Source organism: Tachyglossus aculeatus, chromosome 15, assembly GCF_015852505.1.
Source record: "Tachyglossus aculeatus isolate mTacAcu1 chromosome 15, mTacAcu1.pri, whole genome shotgun sequence".
In the NCBI taxonomy this organism is placed as follows: domain Eukaryota; kingdom Metazoa; phylum Chordata; class Mammalia; order Monotremata; family Tachyglossidae; genus Tachyglossus; species Tachyglossus aculeatus.
This window is the reverse complement of record NC_052080.1, coordinates 18,164,362-18,188,648: the sequence shown is the minus strand read 5'-3', so window position 1 is coordinate 18,188,648 and position 24,287 is coordinate 18,164,362. Positions and strand designations below refer to the sequence as shown.

General features: G+C 51.5%; 1 protein-coding gene across 1 annotated transcript in view; it reads right to left on the bottom strand.

The window, feature by feature from the left end:
• The window catches only part of SDK2 (sidekick cell adhesion molecule 2), a 188,550-nt gene that overhangs the window by 39,346 nt on the left and 124,917 nt on the right, over positions 1-24,287 (bottom strand). Inside the window, exons 19-29 of the mRNA XM_038757461.1 lie at positions 17,876-18,071; positions 17,582-17,680; positions 15,864-16,055; positions 12,705-12,826; positions 10,191-10,300; positions 9,892-10,042; positions 7,190-7,427; positions 5,430-5,545; positions 3,162-3,351; positions 2,817-2,915; positions 406-600 (exon numbers count right to left, since the gene is read on the bottom strand). Of these exons, the coding sequence (XP_038613389.1) occupies positions 406-600; positions 2,817-2,915; positions 3,162-3,351; positions 5,430-5,545; positions 7,190-7,427; positions 9,892-10,042; positions 10,191-10,300; positions 12,705-12,826; positions 15,864-16,055; positions 17,582-17,680; positions 17,876-18,071 (1,708 nt within the window). The remainder of the gene's footprint in view (positions 1-405; positions 601-2,816; positions 2,916-3,161; positions 3,352-5,429; positions 5,546-7,189; positions 7,428-9,891; positions 10,043-10,190; positions 10,301-12,704; positions 12,827-15,863; positions 16,056-17,581; positions 17,681-17,875; positions 18,072-24,287) is intronic.

Here is a 24,287-nt window from a genome sequence, read left to right as displayed (position 1 = left end):
GTCTGGTCTATCTTGTCGCCAACCTCTCCACATCCTTGCTCTGTCCTGGAACCCCCTCCCTCCTCAAATCCCACAGACCATGATTCTCCCCTCCCTTCAAAGTCCCGTCTCCTCCAAGAGGCCTTCTCTGACTAAACCCTCCTTTCCTCTTCTCCCACTCCCTTCTGCATCACCCCTCCCATCCCCACAGACCTTATGAACACATCTGTAAATTTAGTTCTATTAATGTCCATTTCCCCCTCTAGACCATAGGCTCATTTAGGTAAGGAATATGTCTACTTATTATTCTACTGTACTCTCCCAAGTGCTCAGGACAGTGCTCTGCACACAGTAAGCGCTTGAATGAATGAAGGGGCACCGTCCCCTGCCCCCGCTCCCGGCCCCTATCCCGGGATGGGCCATCACCTCTCTTCTCCGTGGTGACCACCAGAACCTCAGCCGCCTCCCCCCAGCCCTTGCGGGTCTGGGCGGTGATGCGGAAGAGGTAGACGGACTCGGGCTTGAGGCCAGTGGCGGTGAACTGTCGGGCGCTGGGGGTCAGCACCTCCACGGCGGCGGTGTGGGGGGCGGAAGCATTCAGCCGGTGGGTGATCTGGTAAGCTGTCGGGGGAAACCGGAGATGGCTCTCCGTTGGCCCCAGCCCCGCCATCCCCTGACCAGAAATCCTCCCCGGTGCCAGTCCTACAGAGGAGCTGAGCTTTCTGGGAGGGATCCCATCAGCTCCAGTTTGCCGGTAGTAGTAGAGGCGGGGACAGCTGTGTGACCTTGGGCAAGTCACTTCACTTCTCTGGGCCTCAGTTCCCTCATCTGTAAAATGGGGATTAAGACTGTGAGCCTCCTGTGGGACAACCTGATCACCTTGTAACCTCTCCAGTGCTTAGAACAGTGCTTTGCACATAGTAAGTGCTTAATAAATGCCATTATTATTGTTATTATTAATCCAGGGGATTTAGGAGCCACTTCCCAGGGCCTTGAGCTTATGATGATGATGGTATTTTGTTAAACGCTTACTATGAAGCAGCATGGTCTAGTGGATAGAGCAGAAGCCCGGGATTCAGAAGGACCTTCCCCCCATCCCCATCCCCCCAACCTTACCTCCTTCCCCTCCCCACAGCACCTGTATATATGTATATATGTTTGTACGTATTTATTACTCTATTTATTTATTTATTTTATTCGTACATATTTATTCTATTTATTTTATTTTGTTAATATGTTTTTTTTTGTTGTCTGTCTCCCCCTTCTAGAGTGTGAGCCCAATGTCGCTTAACAAATACCACCATTATTATGATTATGTATCAAACACTGTTTTAAGCACTGGGGTAGATGCAAGCTAATCAGGGTGGATATGGTCCCTGTTCCACAGGGGCCTCGCAGTCTTAATCCCCATTTTACAGATGAGGGGACTGAGGCACAAGGAAGTTAAGCGACTTGCCCAAGGTCACACAGCAGACAGGTGGTGGAGTTAGGATTAGAACTCAGGTCCTTCTGACTCCCAGGCCTGGGCTCTATCCACCAGGGGCCTTGGAGTAAGAAGTCAATGGAGATGAGGAATGACAGAAGGCAGTCGGTGAGAGGGTCATCAGGAACATCTATGTGGATATTGAAGTCCCCAAGGATCAATGTAGAGATGGACAAAGAGAAGGAATGCGAGAAGGGATCAATATGGTTCGAAAATTTCCTAGAATCTGGAGTGGGTGGTAGAGGCGGATGATATGGATTTTGAAGGAAGGGAAAGAAAGGGATGGGGGAGGTAGAATGGTGTGAAAGCATCATTGGGGTGGGAGAAGGAAGCCAACACCTTCCCCTTTCTCAGTGAGCCTGGGGGAGTGGGAGAAGAAGAGGCCCCTGCTGGACAGAGCGGCAGGGGAGACTGAGTCATCTGGGAAGAGCCAGGTTTCAGGGATGGCGAGGAGGAGGTGGGATTGGGTCAGGAACAGGTCAAGGATGAAGGGGAACTTCCCCATGACGGAGCAGGGGTTGCACAGGGCACACTTGGCTGAGGCTGGGGGAAGGGGGACCCTGGGTGAGGGGATAGCGTGAGGAGGGGGGAGGGGATAGATGGGAATGAGTTGCCAGGGGCCGATGCAGAAGGAGGGGGAAGAGGGGACCAGGATTAGACCCCGGGTCCTCTGACTCTCACTGAGACGGTTGCAAGCAAATTGGGTTGGACACAGTCTCTGCCCATTTTACAGATGAGGAAACTGAGGACCAGAGAAGTGAAGTGACTCACCCAAGGTCACAGAGCAGACCACCGGTAGATCCGGGATTAGTACCCAGGTCCTTCTGAATCCCAGGCCCATGCGTTATCCACTAAACCATGGTTTTTCTACAACTGCTCCTTTATTTGTTTACAGAGGGCCTCGCAAAATCACCCAGCCCAAGGCCCCCAGAAGAGTTAATCTGGCCTTGAGCAGCCACACATTCCCTCATTTGGGGCAAGGCTGACAGCGGGGCAGGCTGGGAGTTGGCCACGCTCTGGGCCCACAAGCACAGAGCCCTCTGATCCCTACACACGTGTGGGGAGTCCGGGGACAGAGACCGAGGCCGGCGTCCCACTTCCCACACGGGACCTCAGGGCACGTAAGGGGAGAGCCGTGCCAGGGACTCTGTGGCCAGGGCATCAGCCTGCCTGCTTTGATCCGCCGGGAGGTCAGGAAGCCCCACGGGACTTGGAGCCGTGGAGGGTGCCCGGGTCGGACTCCACTTCTGGCTTCCAGGGGACAGCAGTGTTGCCGAGAAGGAAACGGAGCCCTCCGGGGACTTTGCCAGCTGCAGGCTGGCAGCCCTGGTCAGAGGGATGGGGGCAGACTTACCCAGGATGATGCCATTGGGGGCTGCCGGCGGCTGCCAGATCAAGCGGACCGAGGTGGTTCTCACTTCCGGGAAGAGGATACCCACCGGGGGTCCAGGCACTGGAATGAATCGCACGGGGGTGGCTTCGGGTGGGGGGAGAGGGCCAGAGGGGGTGGGCCGGGGATGGGACCCCGATCCCTAGGGCCTGGTGTGAAGAAGGGGCAAGTATCTGATGCGGGCGGGCTTACTCGGTGCAGGACACCAGGGTAGTGAAGGGACACAGGGTCACATGGGGGTCTCTAGGTCTCCGGTCCTCGGGCAGGGACTCAGGGGGGCGGGGGGGGTGCTGCTGCTTTCCCACTCACCGTCATCGAGGGTCCGCTCCAGGACGGGTGGGGTACTGGGTGCACCGTCCCCGACACGCGTGAAGGCCAGCACCCGAATCTCGTACAGCACGTACTTGGCCAGGCCCGTGAGCTGGACGCTTCGGGACGTGTTCCCTTCCACCGGCCAGAACTGCGTCTGGCCGTCCGAGTCCTTCTCCTTGAACAGCACCTGGTGGCCGCAGGGCATGGTGGGGTGGTCAGCAGCCGGGCCCCGGGTCTGCGGCCCAGCCTAGGCATCTCTGGACTCCTGCTCCTGGCTAGGGTCCCGCCTGGGTCTTCTCCTGTCATCCAGTCAGTCAGTCGTATTTACTGAGTGCCTACTATGGGCTTGGGAGTCAGAGGTCATGGGTTCAAATCCCAGCTCCACCAATTGTCAGCTGTGTGACTTTGGGCAAGTCGCTTCACTTCTCTGTGCCTCAGTTACCTCATCTGGAAAATGGGGAGTAAGACCGTGAGCCCCACTCGGGGCAACCTGATCACCTTGTATCCTCCCCAGTGCTTAGAACAGTGCTGGCACATAGTAAGTGCTTAACACATGCCGTCATCATCATCATCATCAGAGCACTGTACAAAGCTTTTGGGAGAGTACACTATAACACTAATCAATCAATCATATTTATTGAGCACTTACTGTGTGCAGAGCACTGTAGTAAGCGCTTGGGAAGTACAAGTCGGCAACATATAGAGACAGTCCCTACCCAACAGTGGGCTCACAGTCTAAGAGGGGGAGACAGAGAACAAAAGCAGGCACATTCCCTGCCCACAACAAGCTTACAGTCTAGAGGGGGAGACAGATAGATATTCCTTTCCTGAAGGAAGGACCGGGGCCAAGGATCTGCCCTCTTGCTCCCCCGAGGGGACACTGGGCCAGAGAGGGGCTCTGCTTGGCCCATGGTCACACAGCACCTCCTTTATGTTGTGGGAACTGGGATTCCAGGGCTCCTGACCCCTCACCCCCTAGCCAGCCACACTTTTCCAGGAAGGCTTACTCATTCTGGGGTGTAAGTCCCCTAGACTGAGAGGCAGTGTGTGGGTAAAACACAGGCCTGGGAGTCAGAGGACCTGGGTTCTAATCCTGGCTCTGCCACTTGCCTGCAATATACAAAACAAGTACAATATAACAATATAAAACTGACACATCTCCCTGCCCAAAGTGAGCTTACTGTCTAGAGGGGGATACAGACATTGAGATAAATAAATAAATGATTTATTGGTCCTCTGCCTTCCTTTCCACTAGGGGTCCACAGCCTCCTTCTCTCTTCTCCTCAAGGTCCCTAACTTTAGGAATCTGGACTCAGGAAACCAGCAGGCCAGGAGGGGCCAGGCAGGGAACACAAACAGGGAGGAAAGAACATGGAAAGAACATGGTCCTGGGAGTGAGAGGACATGAGTTCTAATCCTGACTCTAGATTGTAAGCTCATTGTGGGCCGCGAATGTGTCTCTTTTATTGTTATGTTGTGCTTTCTTAAGCACTCAATAAAGACTGACTGACTGAGAGGATCTAGGTTCTAATCTCAACTCTGCCAAATGCTTGCTGTGTGAACTTGAGCCGACCACTTCACTTCTACAAGCCTCAATTCTCCGGTTCTCCCTCCTAATAATAATAATGATGGCCTTTATTAAGCGCTTACGATGTGCAAAGCACTGTTCTAAGCTCCTACTTAGACTCCGAGCCCCAGGTGGGACAGGGACTGTGTCCAAACTAATTCACTTGTATCTACCACAGTGCTTAATAATAATAATAACAACAATAATAATAATAATAATAATAATAATAATAAGCGCTTAGTACAGTGCTCTGCACACAGAAAGCGCTCAATAAATACAATTGATGATAATAATGATAATTATGGTATTTGTTAAGCGCTTTCTATGTGCCAGTCACTCTACTAAGTGCTGGGGCGGATACAAGCAAATCGGGTTGGACATAGTCCCTGCCCCGCATTGGGCTCATAGTCTCATTCCCCATTTTACAGATGAGGTAACTGAGGCACAGAGAAGTGACTTGCCCAACGTCACACAATAGACAAGTGGCAAAGCCAGGATTAGAATCTACGACCTTCTCACTCCCAGGCCCAAGCTCTATACACCACGCCATGCTGCTTAAAAGAGAGTTTGACACATAGTACGCGCGTAGCAAATATTTAACAAATACCATTAACCACCCCCGCAACTCAAAACAGGGAGGAGTATGAATATCCCCACCCCCTCCCCACCCACTCACGGCAGGCCCCCACGGGACTCACCTTGTAGCCCAGCACGAGTCCATTGCGATCGGCCTCGGGGATCTCGTTCCAGCGGACCAGCATGCTGCTCGAGGTGGTGGCCAGCACGGAGACGTTGGTGGGGCCGGATGAGGGCACTGGTGGGCGCCGGGTTGGGGACGGAGAGGACGGGTCAGGACCCAGAGACCCGAACCAGGACGGGAGTGACCCCGCGGGGTGGCCTGGAGCACTCCCCTCTGGCTATGGGGGCTCCCAGAGAACCAGCCCCATCCCGTGGTCCTGCTGCCTGAGATCAGCCTTCCCAGGCTCCTCATGTGGGACTGGCATTCTAATAATAACAATAATAATAAATGTGGCATTTGTTAAGCGCTTACTACGTGCCCGGCACTGTTCTGGGCACGTAGTGCTGGGGAAGATTGAATATAATCGTGTTGGACATACTCCCTGTCCCTCGTGGGGCTCACAGTCTTACTCCTGACTTTCCAGGTGAGGAAACTGAGGCCCAGAGAAGTGAAGTGATTTGCCCAAGGTCGCACAGCAGACACGTAGTAGAGCTGGGTTTAGAACTGAGGCCCTTCTGACTCCCGGGCCTGTGCTCTAGCCATTAGGCCATGCTGCTCTGCCACTTCGGAGCAAGCTGGAGGCCCCGTGGAGGGCAGGCTGGACAAGTCCAAACTGGTCACCCGAGTCTGCGGGCCAGTGGCCGGGGGCGCTGGGAGCGGTGGCTCGGCTGTTGCCATTGAACCGATAATGTACCAACTGCAAAGTGGGCTAGCATTCCTCGGGTCCCATTCATGGGCAGCGGGGCCGGAAGCACACAGGCCCGAGGGGTGAGGTCTGGGCATCGGAAAGCGGGGCGAAGGGGCGCTGAGGCCGGTCACCATAGCGACAGCGTGAGTTAGCCACAAGGGGTCCGAGCAGCCTGGCCCTGGGATCTCCGAGCACTCCTTAAAGCACTCGATCGCCTTGACCCCTCTGTCCTCACCTCGCTACTCTCCTACTACAACTCAGCCTTCATACTGCTGTATTCTAATCCCAACCTACCCACTGTATCCCGATGTCATCAATCTCAGAGTCGAGTCGACCTCGCGCCCACATCTTATCTTTGTCCTGGGTCGCTCTGTCTCCTCAAATCTGACAGACAAAAGCTTTATTCAAAGCTTTATTGAAGGCAAATCTCCTCCAAGAGGCCTTTCCTGGCTAAACTCTCTTTCCCTCTTCTCCCGCTCCCTTCTGCATCACCCTGACTTACTCCCTTCATTCATTCCCCGCTCCCAGACCCACAGCACTTTTGCATGTATCTGTAATTTATTTATATTAATGTCTGTCTCCCCTTGTAGACCATAAGCTCGTTGTGGGCAGGGAATGTACCTGTTATATTGCCCTCTCCCAAGAGCTTAGTATAGTGCTCGGAAAACACTGAGCACTCAATCAATATGACTGACAGTAAGCACTCAAAAAATAGGGTTGAATGAATGAACTCATGGGCCAGTTGTGCCCTGAGCAGGGTGGGCACGGCAGCCCAGCCGGACATAGAAGGGGTCCTGAGGGGCGGCCTTAGCCAGCCTCGGGGATGACCAGGCCCGGAAGCCACTGGGATGAGACCTACTGGGTGCTCTTCCTCATTGCCCCCAGTATTACCATCGCTCAATCCAGGGAGGGCCGGGTTGAACTTTTCAACCAACCAGCTGCAATTCTTGGTGCACTGGCCCCTCCCCGCAGGCCAAACGGTCCTGGGTCCTGGGGGTGCATACGTGGGGGAAAGGCGGGGGGGCGGCTACCTGATTCCCTGGTGCGTCCGACGACCACCTGACTCCAGGGCCCGGGGCCGATGGCGTTGAAGGCCTGGACCTGGACGCGATATTCGGTCCACTCCTCCAGGTCCTCGAGGGTGTATTCCCGCTCTGCCCGGTCAGGGATCATGTGGGCCACAGCCTTGCCCGTCCCGTCGGCTCGAGTGCACTTGATCCTGTAGCCCACCGTCTCCGGGCTGCCGTTGTACTCGGCCTCTGGAAGGGGCTGTGGGGAAGAAGGGATGCGGCTGAGGCATCTGACGGATCCCCGCCGGTTGCTGCGCAGGTCATGGGGAAGATGGGAGACCTAGATTCTAGTCTCGGAAACAGCGTGGCTTAGCGGAAAGAGTCTGGGCTTGGGAGTCAGAGGTCGTGGGTTCTAATCCCGGCTCCACCACTTGTCTGCTGTGTGACTTAGGGTAAGTCACTTAACTTCCCCTTCTGCTCTTGCCTTCGGTCCCCTGTTTAAGGTGAGTTCCGTGAGGACGTGAGTTGGGTTGGAGGGTGGGGAGGGGATGCGGGGGCAACGGGTCAGAGTGTGGGCCTGGGTCTCCGAATCAAAGCCCTGAGAGAACCTCTCTCTCTTCCCTCCTCCCCACTACCTCCCTTCCCTCCACTTAGGAAGATACTAAGGGAAATGGACCAGAGCCCATTAAGAGGACAAGCTCTGGGATTGCCCAGATATAAAAGGAATTTTATTTTCACACTCTCTTAGCTGCTGGGGAAGGGAGGGAGTCGGGTACCATGAAGTGGAGCTGAGATCTCCCTAGGGTCATTTGGTGACTCCTTATTTCCTCCGATCCAGCTCCACAGCCCCGACCTGGCTCCCCTCCCGGATCCCTGAATCAAGAAACAGCAGGGCTTAGTGGATAGAGCAAGGCCCTGGGAGTCAGAAGGACCTGAGTTCTAATCCTGGCTCAGCCACTTGTCTGCTGTGTGACCTGGAACAAGTCACTTAAAGTTCTCTGTGCCTCGGTTCCCTCATCTGTAAAATGGTGAACCCATGTGGGACAGGGACTATGTCCAACCCGATAATCTTATAGCTAGCCCAGGGCTTAGAACGGTGCCTGGCATGCAGTAAGCGCTTTACAAATACCGCAGTTAATAGTATTTTTGTTCCTGTTAAACGTCCAACTCCCCTAAAGGGGAGGGGGTCCAGGTGGTCTTTCAAGGGGGCAGGGACAGTGCTTTGCACATAGTAAGCGCTTAATAAATGCCACTATTATAGAAAGGGAGCTAGCAACAGGGATGGGGAAGAGGTCGGTGGGCGGGGGGAATCATACCTTGAGCTCCGTTTTGGGCACAGAATGTTTCCGATGGGATTATCCTGCATTTACCCCGGGGCTGAGCACAGTGCTTAACATGTCAGTCACTCGTATTTATTGAACGCTTATTCTGTGCAGAGCATTGTACTAACTCCTTGGGAGAGCACAGTACAACAATAAACCAACACGTTCCCTGCCCACAGTGATCTTACAGGCTAGAGGGGGTGACAGACATTAATTTAAATAGGAAGTTTCTTGGTCTAATGGAAAGAGTCTGGGCCCTAGGAGTCAGAAGACCTGGGTTTTAATCTTGGCTCTGCCATCTGCCTGCTGCGTGTAACCTTGGACAAGTCACTTAAGTTCTCTGTGTCTCAGTTTCCTCGCTGCAAACTGGGGATTCAACCCCTGTTCTCACTCTTACCTAGTCTGTGAGCCCCTTGTAGGACCTTATTATCTTTAATACCTACCCCAATGCATAGTGTGATGCTTGATGCATAGTAAGCACTTAGCAAATACCACAGTTATTATTATTATTATTATTATTAGAAAGTGCTTCAACAATACCAGACACAAAAAGGCACTGGGAGTAAGGTTGAGAGCCCAGGGCCAATGAGATGCTTGTTTGGTGGGGCAGCTGGTAACCCTGTTATCTGGTCTGGAGGTACCAGGCTCCTGTAGACTGTAAGCTTGTTGTGGTCAGGAAATGTGTCTGTTATATTGTACTCTCCAAAGTGCTTAGCACAGTGCTCTGCACACAGTAAGTGCTCAATAAATAAGATCAACTGACTGACTGTAGTCCTGTAAGCTTGTTGTGGGTTGGGGATGTGTCTGTTATACTGCTATATTGTATTCTCCCAAACACTCAGTGCAGTGCTCTGCACAGTAAAGCACTCAATAAATAAGATTGATTGATTGATTATTCATTGGTCTGCCGGGAGGGGAAGGTCCCTGGCAGACAGAGAGGCTGTTATGATCCCAGGAGGCCAGAGAGAAGTCAGCTGTCAGAGGACAGGAATCAACTGTATTGTACTGTCTTCTTTCAAGCTTCTATTGTGTGCAGACCACTGTAGTATGTGCTCAATAAATACCGTTGCTTGATTGGCTCTGGGTTCTGGCTGAGTCAGGGAAGAGTGGTAATAATAATGGCATTTGTTAAGCGCTTTCAGTGTGCAGAGCACGGTACTAAGCGCCGGGAAGTGCTATACGGTGGGAATTGGCCACAGATCCTGATTTCCCAGGGGCCTGCAATCCAAATGGACAAAGGGGGAGAGGAAACTGGCGATAGGGCGGGGGTCCCGAGTGGTACGTGGCACTCCCCCCGGTGATGATTCCTTGCTCTGGCCCCCCCTGGTTTCTGGCCTGGCCATCCCCTGGCCCTCTGATCCCAGGCCCTCCCCGCTTCAGCCCCCTGGGGCCCGGCTTTACCATCCAGCGTAGCCACAGGCTGGTCTCGCTGGCTGTACGCAGGGTGACGTTGGTGGGTGCCACATCTGGGGCCGCCTGGAGGGTCTGGATGCGGCGGGAGGGCAGGCTGGGCGGGCTGCTGCCCACGATGTTCACCTGCCGCATGCGGAAGCTGAGGAGCCCGGCGGAGGAGCCCAGACACCAAAGAGACACAGAGATACAGAGCGCTTCCTGGAGGGTGGGGATGACTAGGGCTCACCCGGGGCGAGGTCTGGGGGAAACCCTGGGCAGGCCCCACCCGCTGGGCCCCCTGCTCTGACCTGTAGTGGGTGTAGGGGTTGAGGTCGGGCACCTCCAGGGAGCGGGCGTCGGGTCGGTTGCTGACGTGGTGGACCAGCGCCCACTCTTCCCCCTCGCCGGTCACTCCCACCTGTGGGCAAGGGGAGAGTCCATGAGGTCGGATGGTGGGGGGGGTGGCGGTGGGCAAGGGGGAAACCCCCTCTCCTGGGGCCGCCCCCGAGCCCGTGTCTGTCCGGAGCCCGAGAACGAGCCCTGGGCTGAAAATTGTGGTATGTACAAAGCGCTGTGCTAAATGCTGGGGGAGATACAGGGTGAACAGGTTGGACTCAGTCCCTGTCCCTCGTGGGGCTCACAGTCAAAGGAGGAAGGAGAAGGGGTACTGAACCCCCATTTGCAGATGAGGAAACCGAGGCCCAGAAAGGTGAAGCCACTTGCCCAAAGCCACCCAGCAACCGACTGCTAGTGGTTAGAGCTTAGGGAGTCAGAAGGACCTGGGTTCTAAACCCAGTTCCACCACTTGTGAGCTGGGTGACCTTGGGCGAGTCACCGCAGTTCTCTGGGGCTCAGTTCCCTCATCTGTAAAATGGGGATTAAGACTGTGAGTCCCGTCTGGGACAGGGATTGGGTCCAACCTGATTACCTTCTACCCCAGGATTTAGAACAGTACCCTGCACATGGTAAGTACTTCACAAATACCATAAAAAGAAAAACGAGTGGCAGAGCCGGGATAAGAACTCAGGTCTTCTGATTCTCTGGCCCGGGACCTTTCCCACTAGGCCTCACAACTTCTCTGTGCCACGGTCACGGGGCAGAGCTGGGCAGAAAACAACTTCTGAGCTATGATCCTACCTCTCCCTACCACCATGGTTATAGACTGTGTGGGGCTCCTCACAGTGACACAGAGAAGCAGCGTGGCTCAGTGGAAAGAGCACGGGCTTTGGAGTCAGAGGTCATGGGTTCAAATCCCGGCCCCGCCAAGTGTCAGCTGTGTGACTTTGGGCAAGTCACAACTTCTCTGGGCCTCAGTTCCCTCATCTGTAAAATGGGGATGAAGACCGTGAGCCCCCTGTGGGACAACCTGATCACCTTGCAACCTCCTTGGCGCTTAGAACAGTGCTTTGCACATAGTAAGCACTTAATAAATGCCATTATAAAAAGAAACAACCATGAAACAGCTTTTCTCTAGACTGTAGGCTCATTATGGGCAGGGAATGTGTCTCTCTATTGTTGTATTGTAGTCTCCCAAGCGCTTACCACAGTGCTCTGCACACAGTAAGTGCTCCATAAAGACGATTCAATACAGTTTCTGCAGTGTGGCAGTACCACAAATCGCCATTGTCGGGGTGCCTGTGTTCCAGGGGAGCCCAACAAGATGGTCTTCCAGGTTGGGATGACCTCTTCCGACCCAGCAGATACCGGGTTTTGGGAGAAAGGGGGAAGCAGCATGGCATAATGGTTAGACCACGGGCCTGGCAGTCAGAAGGACTTGGGTTTTAATCCCTCTCTGCCACTCGTCTGCTGCGGAACCACGGAGGAGTCACTACTTATGCATATATCTGTAATTTTATTTATTTGTATTGATGTCTGTCTCCTTGCCTCTAGACTTTGAACGCACTGTGGGCAGGGAATGTCACTGTTTATTGTTGTATCATCCTTTCCCAAGTGTTTAATACAGTGCTGTGCACACAGTAAGCGCTTAATAAATATAACTGAATGAATGATGGAACTTCTCTGTGCCTCAATTTCCTCATCTGTAAAATGGGGATTCAATACCTGTCGTCTCTCCTACGTGATCCCCATGTGGAGCAGGGATTGTGTCTGATCTGATTAACTCGTATTTGCCCCAGTGCTTAGAATAGTCCTTGACACATAGCATGTGCCTAATAAATACTACAATCATGCAAATTATGCAGATGACTAAGGCACAGATACCACTTTTTACGTTTGTGGAAATCTTCCAGGAATCTGCAGCCAAAATGGAGGGGTAGGGATTATGAGAAGCAATGTAGTCTAGAGGATAGAGCACAGCCCCCGGAATCAGAAGGACCTGGATTCTAATCCCAACTCTGCCCCTCGCCTGGGCAAGTGGAATCAGAAGGACCTGGATTCTAATCCCAGCTCTGCCCCTCGTCTGGGCAAGTCGCTTCGATTTTTGGGCCTCAGTTACCTCATCTCTAAAATGGGGATGAAGCATGTGAGTCCCACATGGGACAGGGACTGGGTCCAACCTGATTCCTAGTGCGTATTACAGTGCCTGGCACATAAGTAAGCCCTTAACAGATATCATTTTTTTTCTAAAAAATGGGGGGTTGGAGTCAGTGAGGGAAAAGGCATAGGGACCCATTGGCCAGACCCAACGACACGAGTCACAACAGTGAACACCTCTCAGACTTGGGTCGCAGGGCCTGTCTCAGCCGAAGGAGAACTGGACTGGACCCTCTGGGGAGGTCTGGGCCAGCTCTTACCTGTGCTTAGTACAGTGCCTGGCACATAGCAAACACCTAACAAACACCATAATTATTCACTATTATTACCTGGGCCTCTACCTGCCACTGGGAGATGGATGTTTTCCCATCGTATCCGGGCCGGAACTGGAGGGTCACGGAGCGGGGCCCGATATTAGAGATGCCCAGGTTGGTGGGAGCCCCTGGAAGCTCTGGAAGGAGAAAGCCAAGGAAGGTGGAAGTTGGGGGTGGTGCCAACACCCAGAGAGGAAGGGAAACTCCCGAGTTTCCATATCCCTGGGTCCTGAGTTGGGGGGTGGGTGGCAGTGGCAGAGTTTAAGTTGAGACACCTGGGACTGAGGCGTCTCTGAGATCCCTGCTATTGGGGGGTCCTGGGGAAGCCCACCTTATATTGGGCTTTGGTCTTAGGATGTCAGTCCCATAGGGGGAAAAGGAATGCCAGCAGGTCCTCTCTAGACTGGAAGTTCATTATGGGCAGGGAACGTGCCTGCTAAAATGGCGTATTGTACTCTCTCAAGCGCTTAGTCCCGTGCTCTGCACATAGTAAGCTTGGTGTGTGCAGGAATTTCACCATTTATTGTTGTATTGTACTTTCCCAATCGTTCAGTCCCGTGCTCTGCACATAGTAAGCTTGGTGTGTGCAGGGAATTTCACCATTTATTGTTGTATTGTACTTTCCCAATCGTTCAGTACAGTGCTCTGCACACAGTACGTGCTCAATAAATACAATTGAATGAATAATAAGCACTCAGTCAATACCACGGATTGACTGATCAGGTACAGGAGTGTCCAAAAACCATCCCAGGTGGAACATCCTACTTTGGGACAGACAGTACGAGAGTTTGGCCTCCTCCTCCTCCATCTTCTAGGCTGGACCATAAGCTCATTGTGGGCAGGGAACATGTCTACCAACTTTGTTATTCTGTCCTCTCCCAAGCGCTTATCACAGGGCTCTGCACACAGTAATGTTCAATAACTACCATGGACTGATTGATCTGAAGGGACCCCCCCACCCTGCACCAGCAGTGACCAAGAGCCCCTGGTGGGGCAGGGAGATGGTAGTCACAGTCCAGGGAACAGCCGGGGCTGGCACTTGGGCAGTGGAGGAACCAGAGGTTAGGGGGTTGGGGGCATTGCATTCACCAGGGGATTTTCAAGTTCAGACTTTGGAGGCTTTCCTGGTTGCTTTGGGAAGAGCCAAGGGCCAGACATCCTGGCCTTCCAGTGGCCACTTCCCTCCCCAGCAGCCCCCTTTCTCGATCTCGTCTATCTCGCCTCTGACTACTTGCCCACATCCTTTCCCTGGCCTGGAATGCCCTTCCTCCTCATACCTGACTGACGATCATTCTGCCCACCTTCAAAGCCTTACTGAAGGCACATCTCCTCCAAGAGGCCTTCCCCAACTAAACCCTCCTTCCCTCTTCTCCCACTCCCTTCTGTGTCGCACTTACACTTGGATTTCGCACCCTTTATTCACTCTTCCCTCCCTAGCTCTTAGCACAGTTTTCTGCACACAGTAAGCACTCAATAAATACAAGTGGTTGATTGACTGATTGATCGATTCCAGGTAAATGAATCCCTGAGACTGTCAGACGCTGGAGTCAGCTGTAATTTTACTACTGATTCTTGCTTTTATTTTCCATATTTGTCCATGTTTTTTTCTTTTTTTAAAAGGTTATATTGTTTCACACCCTCTTCCCCACTTCATTTGTGAGCCCTTTGAGGGCCAGGGATTCAAACTACTTTCCAGGAATGTACCTTTTTCCGGTGCTTAGTACAGTGCCCTGCACACAAAAAACACTTATGTGATTACTGCCACTACTATCCCACCGCGACAACTGCATCAGCCTCCTCACGGAACTCCCTCCCGGCTCCAGTCCGTACTGAACTCTAGTTCCCAGATCATTTTCATACATAATAATTCCTCCCACGTCTCTTTAAACACCTCCAAACCTCCACATCGAACAGACACTCCATGCCATTGGCTTCAAGACTGTCAATCATACCTAACATCGCTCTTCTCCCTCTTCAACCCAGCCCGCACAGTTTGTCCCTCTGATGCCAACATAATTTCTGTGCCTGGATCTCATCTTTCTCCATCACCCCCTTTGCTCACACCCTACATCCTACTTGTAAAGCCCTCCAACTTCACCTCCACTGTCCCCATCTACAAACCCTACTAAAATCATTTCTCCTACAGGAAGCCTTCCCTGATTAACCTCTTATCAATCCACGTTATTCTCCCTCCCTTCTGTGTCTTCTATGCAGTTGGGTCTTTACTGCCTAAGCTCTTTGATACTCTCCCCGACCCCAGCCCCAAAGCCCTTATGTACATATCCTGATTCTCCATAGCTTCCCTTACCTGCAATTTTTTGTTAATGTCGGTCTTCCCCACTAGACTGTAAGATCCTTCTAGACTGTAAGCTTGTTGTAGACAGGGAATGTATGTATCTACCAACCCTGTTGTCTTGCGCTCTCCCAAGTGCTCAGTACAGGGCACTGCACACATCAAGTGCTTAATAAATACCATTGATTGATTGACTGAACCTTGTGGTCAGGGATTGTGTCTATCAATCAACTTCAGGGTCTGAAGGATACTCAACCCCTCCAAGAGCTTAGTCCACTGCTCTGCATAAGCGCTCAATAAATACCACCGACTGATCACAGAAGTAGACCTCAAGAGTGGACGGCAGGTAATCTGACTCCTCTCCTTGGTCCAATGCTGTCAGTCTGCATCAGCAAATCACCTCCCCCTCCAGGAAGGCTTCCCAGATTGATCCTCCCCACTTTCGCTGACTGCAGAAGCCCTCTGACCCTTACGTCTCCCTCTACGTCCCTCTGAGCTGCCTCTATGGGGGTCCAGATCTAGGATGGGGTAGAGAAGCAGCATGGCACAGTGGAAAAAGCCTGGGCTTTGGAGTCAGAGGTCATGGGTTCGAATCCCGGCTCCGCCACATGTCTGCTGTGTGACCCTGGGCAAGTCACTTAAATTATCTGAGCCTCAGTTACCTCATCGTAAAATGGGGATTAAGACTGTGAGCCCCACGTGGGACAACCTGATCACCTTGTATCCCTCCCCCCAGTGCTTAGTACAGTGCTTTGCACATAGTAAGTGCTTTTAACAACTGTCATCATTATTATTATGGGGCAGAGCTGGGTCTTACTCTTCCCCTGCTGCTTCCCCTAGGGTTCTGGGGGCCACCAGTCGCGAGAGGCGGGGGTCCTCACCTGGGGGCACCCCGGAGGAGATGGTGGAGGAGGACACCTGTCCCTGCCCCTTGGAGGTCATAGATGCCACTTCGATGGTGTAGGTGGTGAGGGCGGTGAGGCCGGTGACCCGATAGTCCAGCGTGACGTTGGGCAGGTAGTGCGTCACCCGCGTGTTGGTGCGGTTGTATTCCTCCCAGGAGATGCGGTATCCTGCGGGGAGCGTGAGAGCGTGTCCGCCACTGCCTGGGAACTCCCATTCTGCCTCTCACCCCAGCCTGGATGGTGCCAGAGGCTGGCCGGGCTCCTTGACCTCCCCATCCCCGGATGCGGTGCTCATCCACCCGGGCACCTTGGGCCGGGCTGGGCTGAGGGGAAAATGGCCCTGACAGAGAGTGACCAATGGAAGAGCCCTGACTGGCCTCCTACCCATAGGGGTACGAGAAGGGGGTAGCTCACGGCGCTGGTGGACTCCACGGTGGGCGAGGGGCACGATATTGGGATTCTATGGATCAGGGGTGCCTTCCTGACTCAGCTCTCCTGATGATGATGATTGTGGTATTTGTTAAGCGCTTACTATGTGCCAGGCACTGTACTGGATACAAGGTAATCGGGTCGGACACAGTCCCTGTTCCACACTGGGCTCGCAGTCCTAATCCACATTTTATAGATGAGGAAACTGAGGCCCAGAGAAGTAAAGTGTCTTGCCCAAGATCACCAAGCAGATAAGTGGTGGAGCAGAGACTGGGCTTGCAGTCTTAATCCCCATTTTACATATGAGGAAACTGAGGCCCAGAGAAGTAAAGTGACTTGCCCAAGATCACCCAGCGGATAAGTGGTGGAGCAGAGATTAGAACCCAGGTCCTTCTGATTCACAGGCCCGGGCTCTACCCACTAGGCTGTGCTGCTTCCCTGCCATCCCAGCTGCTGCAGTATCAAGGCACCTGCGTCCTTCACCCCCTAAGCATTTGGGGCTCACCCTGCCCCATCCCCCAAGTCCTTAAGCAGGCATCTCCATCCTCCACTGCTTCCCCCTCCCTGCAATTCATTTCAGTGCCTGTTTCCTCCACTCCTTGAGGGCAGGGATCATGTCTAGCAGCGTGGCTCAATGGAAAGACCCCGGGCTTTGGGGTCAGAAGTCATGGGTTCTAATCCCGGCTCTGCCGCTTGTCAGCTGTTAAATGACTTTGGGCAAGTCATTTAACTTCTCTGTGCCCCAGTTACCTCATCTGTAAAATGGGGATTAAGACTGTGAGCCCCCCGTGGGACAACCTGATCACCTTGTAACCTCCCCAGTGCTTAGACAGTGCTTTGCACATAATAAGCGCTTAATAAATGCTATTATTATTATAATGATTATTATGTCTACCAACTTTACTGTATCATCCTCTTCCCAACGCCTAGTACAGTGCAGTATACACCGTGAGTGCTCAAGCCGCCTGGCCTACTGGAAAGAGCACGGGCTTGGGAGTTAGATCCCGGCTCCGCCACTTGTCTGCTGTGTGACCCTGGACAAGTCGTTTAACTTCTCTATGCCTCAGTTCCCTCATTTGAAAATGAGGATGAAGAGTGTGAGCCTCATGTGGGTCAGGGACTGTGTCCGACCTGATTAAGTTCTACCTACCCCAGTGCTTAATAAAGTTCCTGGCGCATAGTAAGTGCTTAACAAATACCTTCATTTTTATTATTATTATTATTATTATTGTGACTTCTGAACCTCGAAGAAGCTCAGCACTTACCTGTGAGGATCCCGTTCTTCTCCACGGGCTCTTGCCAGCTGACCTTCAGGGAGGTGTCCAGGATATCACTGAAGCTGAGGTGTCCCACGGGGCCAGGCACTACCCCCCGAAAACCCCCAAATCCCCCGAGGAAAGTTAGAGCCAACGAGAGCGGCTCCCAGCTCTCTCGGCAGTGACAGATCCTCACTGGAGCGGAGGATCGCCCCAGCAACGAGGCTGCAGAGCCCCTCCGGCCCACCTCCACCACCCCAGTGGGCCCTGAAATCTCGGCAAGGCGAGGGTGGGGAGACATACCATCTTCGTGGGTGCGGACCAAATGCCTGGAGCTTTGAGGTCCGTCCCCGGGAGTGGTGAAGCACAGCACCGACGTGAAGTACTCCGTGAACTTCTTCAGGCCTGAGATGAAACCCACGTGGATGCTATCCTGGAAGTTGGGCCTCACTGTCACCATGGTAACCTCCTCTTCCTGCTCTGGCTCCCAGGCAATCAGCTGGGGAAACAAAGGGTGCTTGTCAGTGTCTCTCTCTTCCTCCCGCCATGGTGACCATGCATCTTGAGGTTGCCGGGGCAGTCCCGGACCATTCTAAATATGATGAGTTTTATTAAGCATCCCCAATGGGCCGAGGCACTGCCCTAAACGCTGGGGCTGGGCCCAACTAGATTATAATGAGGGTATTTGTTAAGCACTTACTATGTGCCCAGCACTGTTCTAAGCACCGGGGTAGAGACAAGGTCATCAGGTTGGACACGGTCCCTGTCTTACATGGGGCTCACACTCTTATCCCCATTTTAATGATGAGGCAACTGAAGCCCAGAGAAATAAAGTGACTTGCCTAAGGTCACATGGCGGACAAGTGGCGGAGCAGGGATTAGAACCCAGGTCCCTCGGACTCTCAGGCCCGTGCTCTATCCACTAGGCCATGCTGCTTCTCAGTATGCCCAACTAGGGGGTCGCTGCAGTGACACTGGCACTTGAAGAACTCTGAATCTGTGGTCGGTGACTGTTAGTAGTGACGATATTTAAAAACTATTTACTATAGTACCAAAGTACTATAGTACTAAAGTACTAGGGTTCGAGATCTTTGCTATGGGCTTGGGGAGATATCAGGAAAGCAGGTTGGCCAGAGTCCATGTCCTACAAGGGACCATAGCTCAAGAGGAAGGGAGGGCAAGTTTTTCAACCCCTTAATAATAATGCTAATTATTATTATTCTGGTATTTGTTAAGAGTTTACTATTTGCCAGGCACATATTATTATGATAATAATAATTAAGATAACAATAAGAGACATTTGTTAAGCTCTTACAATGTGCCAAGCACTGTAGTAAGCACTAGGGTAGATACAGGATCATCAAATCCCATATAGGGCTAAGTAGGAGGGAGAACTGGTATTGATTCCCCATTTTTCTGAGGGACAGAGAAGTGATTTGCTCAAGGTCACAAGGTACTAAGTGGCAGAGTCGGGATTAGAACCTGGGTGTCCCAATTCCCCGGTGCTCTTTCCTCCAGGCTCCGTCGTCTCCCAGGAAAATGTACAGAGCTTGTGGAATGGGGCCTGTTTCAGCTAAATGGGTCTGCTGACAAAGTATCAACTTTGCTCACTTCTAGTGTCCCGTACTTCCACATCTGGGCTGGGACACTCTCAGTATTTTTCATTCAATCATATTTACTGAGCCCTTGCTGTGTGCAGAGCACTGGACTAAGCGTTTGGGAGAGTACAATACAACAATAAACAGACACATTTCTGGTCCACAGTGAGCTTACAGTCTAAAAAGGGGGAGACAGACATTAATATAAATAAATAAATTACAGATATATATGTAAGTGTAGTGGGGATGGGGGATGGGGGGGGGGGGGGAGAACAAAGGGAGCAAGCCAGTGCAACGCAGAAGCGGGTGAGAGAAGAGGAAAGGGGGAGCTTAGTCAGAGAAGCCTTCCTGGAGGAGATGTGCCATCAATGAGGCTTTGAAAGGGGGGTGAGTAATTGATGATGATGATGATGGTATTTAAGCACTTACTATGTGCCAAGCACTGTTCTAAGCATTGATAATTGTGACCAGAATCTTCCCCACAATCTTCTGGACTTGTAGTGTGAACATCCTAGGTCATGGGGACCTTTGACCTCACACTGTCCCTCCTCCCATCTCCGCCTCCGTCGTCCCGGTTTGTATTAAAACGAATTTGGTCAGCAGCCTCTGCCCTCAGCCAGCCCCCTGAGATCAAGTCCCAGACCCGTAAACTCACAGAAAGAAGAGACCTATCGCTTGGCACGTCATTGGCAAGGTTGCCCGCTCCTCTCCACATCAAGCAGAGACTCCTGGCCACTGGCTTTAGGGCACAATCAGCTCCCTTCCCACTACCCATCCACCCTCTTCCCTGCACACAGTAAGCGCTCAATAAATACGATTGAATGAATTCTCTGGGCCTCAGTTTCCTCCTCTTAAAATGGGGATTAAGACTGTGAGCCCCATGTGGGACAGGGACCGTATCCAACCTGATGAACTGACATCTACCCCACGCTCAGAGCAGTGCTTGGCACACAGTAAGTGTACAGCAAGTACACTTATTAAGCAAGTGTACTTGCTTATTAAGAAAGTACAGTAATTATTAATACCCGTTTGGGTGGGAGCTAGATCCTGGGTTCCTTCCGGGATGTGCCAGCTGTCCGCAGATGCCACTTTAAGAGGGGGAATCCCGGTTGTAGTTTCGGCGGTACCCCTCTTCCCAACAACGTCCCCGCCCTGGTCAATCCCAAATCCCTCTGTTGAACTAATGTCCCGCTCCCTTGTCTCCTTCCCATCTGCTTCTGCCCCTCCCAAGTCTTATCCATCATCAACAATGTCAGACGCTGATGAGATCGCTCCGCTTCCATTCGCTGTTGGTTAAATATCAGTGACCGTAATGGGAAACATCAACCCTTGAATTTTAATAGGCATGGATATTTGTAGGGATGAAACAATAGCAAGGCAGTGATTCCTGATTAACTTACCCTTGAAACAATACTTAATGGACTCCCATTTATGGTCCTATGTTTATAGAGGATGCTTTGGTATTTAATTGGCATTGTGCGAGATAGCCTATAGCGAGTTAATTAGATTCTAATTAGACTCTAAAAATACTAATCAGAAATACTAAGTGGCATTTAATAAGTATGTTAAATATCCTCCTTCTTCTGGTGCTCGCGTTCTGGGGCAATTACATTCCTGAACTTCTTCTGAGTAGATTAAAAAACAAGTTTAATGTTTTAATTCACTTTAATTAATGAACATTTAAATTAATTACAATTTAGAATTAATTAGAGAGGGGCTACAGCTTAGCTCCTTGCGTACGTGTTAAATCTGAGTAAATATTATTTTCTTTGACTTGGTCCAATTAGAATAACTACTCTTTCAAACAGAAAGCAGAGGAAAATGGGCCTTATAAATGCATTTTCTGATTTCTCCAGCCAACCAGATCCAGAAACAAATGCAAAATGTTTAAGGTGATGGGATTGTAAGTAGGAGCAACACTGACTTGTTTCTTGCGGCTTCCAGCTTAAAGCCCAAGATGCCGGCCCGGTTGTGTGTGCATTTATGGATGGGAAAGTTCTTAGGGATGGGAAGTGATGCTCCATGGATGTCTTGCCTGGCTGACTTGCTATCCCATTGTACAGCTAGGTACACTGAGGCACCGTGGTCTCCCCACCCTGGCTGAAAGGGGGGATAAGGCCCCCAGCTCATATTAGCTCCTGGCAAGGTATTGTATCATCATCATCATCATCATCATCATGGGAGCCAGAAGGTCATGGGTTCTAATGCTGGCTCCACCACTTTTCTACAGTGTGACCTTGGGCAAGTCACTTAACTTCTCTGTGCCTCAGTTTCCTCATCTGTAAAATGGGGATTGAGACCGTGAGCCCCACATGGGAAAGGGACTGTGTCCAACCTGATTTACTTGTATCTACCCCAGTACTTAGTAATAATAACAATAATAATGGCATTTATTAAGCGCTTACTACGTGCAAAAGCACTGTTCTAAGTGCTGGGGAGGTTACAAGGTGATCAGGTTGTCCCACAGGGGGCTCACAGTCTTAATCCCCATTTTACAGATGAGGTAACTGAGGCCCAGAGAAGTTAAGTGACTTGCCCAAAGTCACACAGCTGACAATTGGCAGAGCCAGGATTTGAACCCATGACCTCTGACTCCAAAGCCCGTGCTCTTTCCACTGAGCCACGCTGCTTCTCTAGTACAGTGCCTGGTGCATAGTAAGCACCTAACAAGTACCATAATCATTATTATTATTGAGCATTAGAACTCAGGAGACCTGGGTTCCAATCCCAGCTCTGCCACTTGTCCGGGTGACCTTGAGCAAGACACTTAAGCTTCTCTGAACCTCAGTTCCCTCACCTGCAAAATGGGTATTCAATACCTGTTCTCCCTCCCCTTTAGACTGTGAGCCCAATGTAGGGCAGAGACCGTCTGAGCTGATGCTCTTGTGGTGCTGGGGTAGCGCTTAGCACATAGTAAAGGCTTACCAAATACCACAAATACCACAGTGATTTTGATTATCGTTAGCAGTAGACTAGGCCCATAGAAGCATGGTACTTGTAAAGCATTTACTACGGGCCAAGCACTGTTCTAAGCACTGGGATAGTTACAAGTTAATCATGTTGGACCCAGTCCAACAGCCTTCATCACAGTCTTGATCCCCCTTTTACAGATGAGGGAACTGAGGCCCAGAGAAGTGAAGTGACTGGCCCAATTTCACCCAACAGACATGTGGCGGAGTGGGGATTAGAACCCAGGCCCTTTGTTAATCCCAGGTCTGTGCTCTAGTCACTAAATTAGCTGCTTCTCCCGCTATCCAAGTCAAAGACTTGCTCCCTGCCTTGGAGCATACAGTCCATTGGAGGATGCCGACAGACACGGATTGTTTACATGGCTTGGGATCAAGGGGGCAACCAAAATACAGGACAGGCAACCACAAAAGTACCCGGAAAAGTGAATAAGTAAATGGAAAAACTGGTACCCATCTCTTGGGCTTGAGGACGACCTCTCAGACAGTGAGAACCGACCCTTTTGTGCAGGGGGTGGCTGAAGTAATTTGGGGTGAATGGATATTCTTGTCTTCCCCCATCTACCCTGCTTTGTGACTTCTATCCTGATGTCCTTGGGGCTCAAAGCAGCGGGACGTTAGCCCTCACTCAAAGGGGACTGAGACTGTGAGCCCCACGTGGGACATGGACTGTGTCCAGCCTGACTTGCTTGTATCCACCCCAGTGCTTACTAAAGTGCCTGGCACATAGTAGGCCCTTAACAAATACCATAATCACTATTACCATTATCTCCCACTCTCTCCCAAGCCATTCCCTATCTGCCTCTCCCTCCTTCGTCTCTTCACTCACGCTCTCCCCTCTGGCTTGAACATCTCCACTCCATCCGACAGATCACATCTCTCTCCACATTCAAACCCCTCTTTAAAATTGCTCGCCTCCCAGCAAGCTTTCCCCGATTCATTTCCCAGAACCCTGAGCCATTATCATTCCTTTCGGCCCTCTTGAGAACCTAAGGACTTATTTACAATCTCCTTAGCACTCACATAGGTACACGTCTGCTTTATTTATTTTCAGCCCCTCTCATTATCCGTATTTTTATGTCGGTCTGCCCGGGCCTTGGGCTCCTCGACTAGGCCATAATATTGCCGTTGCAACAGGAAAGACTTAGGTTAGAGTGAAAAGAACTCCTTGGGCAGGAGTGTGGCACAGAGAGGGGTGACCAGCTTGGGGAATCTCCCTCCCTTGTGTCTCTGTGTGCCTGGGAAGAGGCAGGGGCAGTCAATCAATTGTATTTTTTCAGCCAGTTGTATTTATTGAGTGCTTCCTGTGTGCGGAGCACTGTAGTGAGCACTTGGGAGAGTACAGTATAACAATATAACAGACCCGTTCCCTGCCCACAATAAGTGGGTTGATGTAGAAGCAGCAGTTTATGGTAGCAAGCTCCTCGAGAGGAGAGAACATACCATTTTGTTATTCCGCACTTCCAAAGTGCCTAGTATTCATTCATTCAATCGTATTTATTAAGCGCTTATTGCGTGTGGAGCACTGCTTGGGACAGTACAATACAACAATAAACAGACACATTCCCTGCCCACAATGAGCTTACAAGGCCACAGTGCCCAGCACCGAGGGGGCACTCAGTAAATTCTGCCATTCATAATGCTCCTATGCCTACTGTTGGACTCAGCCACGAGGAGACTGCAGCGTTGCCATGATACTCTGTTAGTTATTTAGCCCCATCCTTGTAATAATAATAATGATGATGGCATTTGTTAGGCACTTATTATGTGCGAAGCACTGTTCTAAGCGCTGGGGGGGATACAAGATGATCAGGTTGTCCCATGTGGGGCTCACAGTCTTCATCCCCATTTGACAGATAAGGGAACTGAGGCCCAGAGAAGTGAAGTAACTTGCCCAAGGTCACACAGCAGACAAGTGGCGGAGCCGGGATTAGAACCCACAACCTCTGACTCCCAAGCCGGGGCTCTTGCCACTGAGCCACGCTGCTTCTCAAAGACCACTACTGGGTTCTGACTCCATCATCTTTCCTTATGTGTTTGTTTGCAATCCTCCTTCCCCTTTGAATTCTTGGACCATGAGTCTCTTGAGGGACAGTGATTGGGTTTAATTCCCACCCGTGTTCCTCTTTCCCAGCAGTTTGTTCAGTGCTC